Source organism: Meleagris gallopavo, chromosome 3 (assembly GCF_000146605.3).
Source record: "Meleagris gallopavo isolate NT-WF06-2002-E0010 breed Aviagen turkey brand Nicholas breeding stock chromosome 3, Turkey_5.1, whole genome shotgun sequence".
Taxonomy (NCBI): domain Eukaryota; kingdom Metazoa; phylum Chordata; class Aves; order Galliformes; family Phasianidae; genus Meleagris; species Meleagris gallopavo.
Window position 1 is genome coordinate 24,763,986 of NC_015013.2, and position 7,317 is coordinate 24,771,302.

At 38.3% G+C, this 7,317-nt stretch overlaps 1 protein-coding gene across 1 annotated transcript; it reads left to right on the forward strand.

The window, feature by feature from the left end:
* The first annotated feature begins 10 nt into the window (after positions 1 to 10).
* LOC100539497 (carboxymethylenebutenolidase homolog) lies at positions 11 to 6,668 on the forward strand. Its single transcript, XM_031552782.1, has 5 exons — positions 11 to 220; positions 846 to 953; positions 2,785 to 2,927; positions 3,330 to 3,421; positions 5,081 to 6,668. The coding sequence occupies exons 1-5, from the start codon at positions 15 to 17 to the stop codon at positions 5,258 to 5,260; spliced, it is 729 nt and encodes a 242-aa protein (XP_031408642.1). The 5' UTR covers positions 11 to 14; the 3' UTR covers positions 5,261 to 6,668.
* The last annotated feature ends 649 nt before the right edge of the window (positions 6,669 to 7,317 follow it).

Consider the following 7,317-nt stretch of genomic DNA (forward strand, 5'->3'; position numbering starts at 1 on the left):
CCCCAGGTTTCCAGATGGCTGATCCTTTTCTCTACAATACTGGAGAAAGATCTGGATATGGGTGCCTTGGACATGAAGTGCAAATTGAGCATATCAAGGCATACGTTTGCAGACCATCTTATTTCACAGATAAAGCTGTGATTGTGATTCATGATATATTTGGATGGATGTTCCCAGACATTAGATATATAGTTGATTTAATTGCAGGTCATGGATACATGTAAGCACCTATCGTTCCTATTCTCCTCTTAATCAATGCACTGATAGGTCACCAGGCCCAAAGCTAAGCATTGTGTATGTTTTCCACACACATAGGGCACTTCATGGCCACTAAAGGTACTAAAACTGATCAGTCAAGAATGGCTATATGAGCAAAAAGCTACAAGAAAGGTGATGAAGTGACAGTGTTTGTGCTCATGTGGCAATGTGGATAATTAAAAGATTAAAAAAACCCCCAAACATTAGTATGAACTTTTAAATTGTGTAAGCTTTTCAAACCAAACCTTTCGGAGTTCATACAGCAGCGAGGGTTGCTTTAAATTTTACTAGCAAAGAGATAAATAACCATTCATTTGGAATCAGGAGGGTTGCTTTATTCCTTTACTTTTGTACTAAGTGTGTCTAAAGAAAGTAGGAGAGTTTATTTGCATGTGGTTTGTTTTTCCATAGCAAGACATATAATTTTAGCTTTGCTGACTGCCAGAACAGGATAAGTAGAATACGATTCAGATGATAACTGTGTAGGTGTACACCCTGGAGTAGAAAAGATATTAGAAGTCATTTAGACATCCACAGATTCTTCCCACCTGGACATAAAAGTTGATTTGTTTCCATGTCTTACGCAGAACCATCTGCCCAGACTTCTTCAGGGGGAAGGACCCCTGGAAAACTACCAATCACTGGCATGACTTTGCTGACTGGATGAAAGAACGTGACCCTGTGAAAGTAGACAGGTAGGACACATAACTGTGCTTGCATTTTAAAAAGCGTTTAGCAAACAAGGGGAATTTGTACGTATCTGAAATGTTTAAAGTGACCCTCACAGCAGGGCAAGCTGGCTACATGCACACAATTAATTCATCCTGCGTGGTTCTGCTGTGGTGCCAAGCACTACCCTGGGATTTGGAAATGGTCATCTGCTCTATCTATCATGCTGCTTGTTGTCCCCTCCTCACAAACTCTTTTCTAACTATGTCACACTGCCTGCACAGGCCCATAACTGGTGTCTCACAGGCTATGAAACACCTAGAAATCTCACTCATTAGTGTGGATACTGCTTCCAGGTCCTCAGGATAAGGAGGAAAACTCTTCCACAAGTACGCATGCTATCTACCAGTTATCACTTGCCCATCTTTCTTTCTGCCTTGTAAATGATAGATGCAGCTGATAATCTCCTGAGCAGTACTAGGTCAAAATTTGCAGAATTTGCCCAAATACTCATCTGATCAACTATGCTGTTTTTCTCAATATATGGAGTGGCCACTATCTGTACATCCTAGCAGAACCAGTAAAAAAAAAAGCTTCCTTAAATTAAGGCAGGCATTACTGCTTCTTTAGTATCTGTTACCACAACCTGAAACTTCAGAGAACAATAGACAGTGACACCCTATTACTCAGCTATCATCTTGTAAGCCGCAAAGTGTTTATCTGGCCCCTGCAGCACTCAGGGCCCAACCAACATTTCTCAGCAAAGCTTTTGACAGTACAGTTGCAGAGTTGTGACTGAAATTTTGGAAAAGACAAATGATTAATACCTATAAGAATTCCTACTCCAGACAACTATCTTAACCATTTAAGACCTGAAGAACATAGCTGTGTGGTCTACTAAGTGTTGACTTGTAGCTGCCCTTAAGATGTCTCAGAGCACCAGGAATCCTGCATACTCATGACTTACGTTATACTATCTCAAATAAACCAGAGCTGAAAGAGCTCATTCATTCATAACGTGCTGCTCATACAGCCCTGAACATGATCTGCTGATCATGGCACTTTCATACTGCTTTTTTGTCAGACTATCCAAATTTGTGATAGACATACTAATATACCTAATACTTGAAAATATGGTTATTAGTGTACGCAGTCTGCATTTAAAACTCACTTAAAATTCTGTAGATAATGAAAAAGATAAAAACATTACCCCCATGAAGTTAGCAATAAAAAATTAATTAAAAAAAATTAATTTAAAAAGTGACCTGCTCTGATCTATACAATTTTTTGTATTTAATTCATTATACCTCATGCAATACTCATTTTTGAAAACATTGTAGCTGGTGACATGTTAATATTGAGTAATCATTATTTAATATAGTAATTTTGTATATGGCTTGGTTGGATATTATTAACTCATGAAACAGGAATGACACACTCGAGATAATTCCTTATCTAAATAGGTAGACTCTAGAGATAACACATTCAAGCTCATCTATTTCCACATTCCATAATGCAAGATGTTGTTCTGCTTGCAGATATGTCTTGTCTTTAGTTGTCCTGTCCTAAACAAAATGATTCAGTGAAAAAATGCTTCTTTTGAAAACAAAGGAGCAGGTCACAATTCAGGTAAGTATTTAAGCACTACAACTGTGTATGGCTACTTCCCTAAATTAGGACCAGAAATGTTAACTCCCATCTAAGAATAGAAGCCATTGCTTTTTAATGTACTCTCTGTTTTAAATGATTGGAGGTGCAGGTACAGAAAATTTCATGTCTCTTTTAATTTACTTCTTAAGCAGTCAAATATTGATTATGCTACAGATCCCTTAGTTCTCTTTTGTTTGTATGTCTTAGGGAAGCTGATGTTGTCTTGAAGTATCTAAAGGAACAATGCGATGCAAAGAAGATTGGTATCGTTGGGTTTTCCTGGGGTGGAATGGCAGTACATCACTTGATGCTGAAAAATCCTCAATTATCCGCTGGGGTGTCCCTCTATGGTAGTGTAGAAATGAAAACTTACACGGGCTCACATCACTATATGTAGTTTGTAAGTCTAGTTACTGCTTTGTAGTGTTTTCTGTAAGTACCCAACTTAAAGGTGAGTTGAAAATTTTAAATATGGCTGTTTCAGCAATGTGCTATATTGCTATCAACATTATAAGAATACTGTAAATTGGAAAAAAAAGTGTTTCGTTGTGCACATATATTTTCTAATATTTTTTCAGTGCTTGGAGAATGGAAAAAATATTTTCCAAATGCTCTTTTCATCCATCAGAATAGAAACTCTCCTCAAGTAAAAAAAGTATCTAACAAATAAACCTAAGTAGAAATTTTGTCACATAATTTTTCATTCATCTTGCAAGAATGATAACCTCATTAACATTCTTTTTCTCAAATAGGAATAATAAGGGACTCTGAAGAAAGATACAATTTACTAAATCCCACGTTTTTTATATTTGGTGAGAAAGACCATACTATTTCTTATGACCAGGTAGGTTGTATTAGAAATGATTTTTATTTTCCCTTCTTTCTTCTATCCTAGAGAGAATTCCTAGCCTGTCAGAAACCATTTTCAGATATGAAAAATCACATAGGCTGGATTGTTTTGCTTATATTTCAGCTTACTTCCCCCATATCTTGCTTAGGTTATTCAGAGCTTCTCTTTGAGTTGAGAAATGCAGTAAAGATCTATTATTGGTCTCTCAGAGGCTATGCAAGTAAAGTGTGAAACTGGGCAGGAAGGTCCAACTTGTATGAACCAAACACCTCAAGAATTTGGATACCACAGTCATATATGGGAGAAGAGATAGTTAAATTACTGAATTTGGACCTTCCTTGAATGGAAAAAAATAGTGTCAGCTCAGTGACAAAACTTTCTAATGATGTAGACCAATGACAGTTGCTTTTGGTACAAGACAAAGTAAACTCTGTCAGAAGAGTGGTTGTGAATTTTTAATAAGTTGATGACAACTTGTGGATTCTATTTTGACTCCTGACTGCAAGCTATATTTTTACATAACCCATATAATAAACTCATCTGAAAGATTGGATAAGTATATGTGTAGTAAACTGAGGCCCTCTTCTGTTGCTTCATTTTTTCTCTTTATAGGCAATGATAGCATACCACCTCTAGCACGGTTTGTTGCTGCAATAATAGAGTCTCACTGGGGACCAAGCAGCATGCTCTGTGAATGAAGAAGCCAACCAAAATTTACTTCTCACTGTGTATTCCAATGTGTTGATCTACACCTCAAATATGAAACTTCTCTGTGCAGGAAAACAAATTTTTCATTCACTCTCCCTCTTTTCTGGCTAAAGCATTTTTTACCAGTCATAATTTTAATTTTAATTTTTATTTTTTCCCATCATATGTCAGACACTGAAATATCCCATTTTCTCCAGAGATTTTCCCTTTCAGAGTTTTTGTATCCAGAGTTTAATTTAAAAAATCATCCTCAAACACATTATTTTCTGCACTGAATAATGAAGGGTTATGTGAAAAAAGAAACAACATAAACATTAAATTACATGAGATTAAATGCACAATGAGTAGAATTAATCTTGCAGAGGTAAAATAAGTGATCATCCCCTATTTCCTGACTTCCTTATGGAAATAAGCACAAAGTGTGTCTATAAACATGTTCAGGTACAGTGTCATATGGCTAGCACTCTGCATGTACTTAACATCAAAAGATTGTGCAAGAACAGTGCCTTTTTGTTGTACAGTAAAGTAAGAAAAAACAACTGCTTTCTTAAATGTTATTACTAAGTTTATCAAAATATTTAGGACTGTCAATTATTAAAACTTAGGCAATATGTTCTCTTGGGAAATATGTCCTCTCAAGATCAGAGTTTAAAATCAGGTTATAAGCCATGTTATGCCTCTGAATAGAAGTGCACTTATTCATTGACAGCAACAAGATTCACCAAACCATCTTAGCAGTAGCTGTTGGGGATACTTAGGCACCCCCAATGGTTCGAAAACCATTTCAGTCTTACATTCCAAAGAGGGATTTTCTCATGTACTGAATAACAGAATCCACATCAGTTGTGACAACGGAGAAAAAGCAAAGATGTAGCAATATGATTAATGGCAGGTTTGTCAAACTTAAAAAACCACAGCCTAACAGAAAAATGCTTTATTTTACAGATAACCTTATTGGATGAGAAGTTGAAACAGTACTGTAAAGTTCTGTATAAAATTAAAGTTTATCCTGGTCAGGTTCATGGGTTTGCACAACTGAAGCCAGAAGATATGAAACCTGTTGATAAACCTTATATTGAAGAAGCTAGAAAGGATATGGTTGATTGGATCAAGACATTTATTTGACAAAAACATAAAGGAACACCGGGCTTCAAAATCAGAGTTCAATTAATTTTAGAGAAGAAAACAGTCAAGAGGAAGATGGATAGAAACAAGGAACAGAAACAGTTTAACTTACACTAATTTATTTTTTGCAAGGTTTACTGAAGATTGTGAACTCAAAATTGGATTGAAGGACCATTAAGCATTAAAGCACTGTTTGAATTTATCTTGATTTGTATTTGTTCATTATTCTACATTGTGACAACAACAGTAATGAAACTGTTTTGCCACTCATGTGTCCTAAAGAGTATGACTTTTCATTCTGACATTACCTGAGTATTTTCAGGTTTTATTTTGGTATGAGAATTCTTAGTTGCAGTTATTAGCATAGAACTACCCTAAATTTGCATGAAGAATATTTTTATTACCTACAATGCATTTGTCTCAGATATACTGCTGTAGTGATCAAAATTCCCATTCATGAAGTGAACAGTTGGCTGTGTTAAGGACTTAGGAGGGAATGATGCTGTTTGGCAACTTCCAGGTATTCCATTAGCACTGTTAAAAAAAAGTACTTCCAGTATTGCTTCATTGACATCAAGGAAAAACATAGACAGCCCCTCCTGACTGTGAAAGTAAGTCAGGCATGAACATTGTGGAAACAGTGAGTTCACTGTGCTGCTCCAAGATATGATGATCAGGCACAGGGCTGACCAACAGGTAAGCCAGGTAAACAAACAATCAAAAAATATAAACAATAATAAACATTCCTGTTAACTTTTACTGCACTAGTTCCAGTTTTGCTGACCAGATGACCTTTTTTTTGAGTATTTTGAATTTAATTGCCTTGGCGATAACTGGGTAGTTTGTGCTTATTCAGAGATCCTCAGTCTTCATCTCTTCTTATTTTATTTTCTAAAACATCTGCCAGTTTCTCACATGATTACCTTAACAAGGTCCATAAATCAAAGCCACCATAGGCATGGATATTACTTTCCCTCTGATAGCAAGAAGATTTGGCAGTTTCACAGATTGCTGTGCTCTCGACCTAACTATATTGTGTGCCATTTGTCTGCATACCTCAACAAGATGAATGTGTTAGACAATATTGCTGCAAGGTGTGAAGTCAGAGATGCTATAAGTGGCATGAAGCTCAGCTCTTGGGCTGAGGTGCCCAAAGTATGCTTGCCTTTCTGTCTGCTGTCAGCGTGTCCATCTTGCCTTTTGGGCAGCTGTATCAGTGGAGGTATTGCCAAAGAGATGATAAGCAAAGATGGGAAGCAATGGAGAACATTCACTAGCTGTAGGAGAGAAGGAAACATTGGTAAAGTCCACTAAGATAATCCAGTCTAGCCATTAGCCACCGTGCCTACTAACCCATATCCCTCAGTGCCACATCTACACATTTTTTGAACACATCCACGGATGGTGACTCCACTGCCTCCCTGGGCAGCCTCACCACTCTTTCTGAGAACAATTTTTCTTAACAACCAACTTGAACCTCCTCTGGTGCAACTAAAGGCCTTTATCTGTCATTCTATCCCTGTTACTTCAGAGAAGAGGCCAACCCCATCTTGCTACAAGCTCACTTCCAGCAGTAGCAGAATGTCATAAGGTCTTCTCTGAGCTCCCGCTTTTCCAGACCGAACAATCCCGGTCCTCTCAGCCGCTCCCCATAAGAGCAGTGCTCCAGACCCCTCACAGCTTCCACACCTCCCCCCCCATGCTCCGGATCCCCGCAGCCGGTGCCGTCCGACCCGTTCCACTCTTGTCTCCATTCATTCCTGGCTGCCCTCATCCTACCCTCCCCTGAGCACAAGGATGGAGCCAAAATTTAGGCTGGGCTCCTCACACCACCTGCAGGACAGGTAGGAATAGCCCAAGTAAAAGGAGGTGCTTTCAGCACATGGATCCTGGCCGCTCGGCCGAGACACAAATCCCAAGCTCAGGTTAAGTCCCGGTGATAGCTACGGGAGCTGGCTTTACAGCGCTGCTTTACGAGCACGGAGGCTGCCACAGCCGTGCGTACTCCAGGAAACGTCCACAAGATGGGGCCCCTCTCCGTGGTCGTCATCAAGGAG

What these genes read in the sequence shown, in the direction of transcription:
- LOC100539497 (XM_031552782.1), top strand. Translation starts at nt 15, where the DNA reads ATGGCTGATCCTTTTCTCTACAATACTGGAGAAAGATCTGGATATGGG. An exon ending in ATTGCAGGTCATGGATACAT is followed by an intron (nt 221 to 845) that starts GTAAGCACCTAT and finishes TGTCTTACGCAG; the next exon opens with AACCATCTGCCCAGACTTCT. An exon ending in GACCCTGTGAAAGTAGACAG is followed by an intron (nt 954 to 2,784) that starts GTAGGACACATA and finishes TGTATGTCTTAG; the next exon opens with GGAAGCTGATGTTGTCTTGA.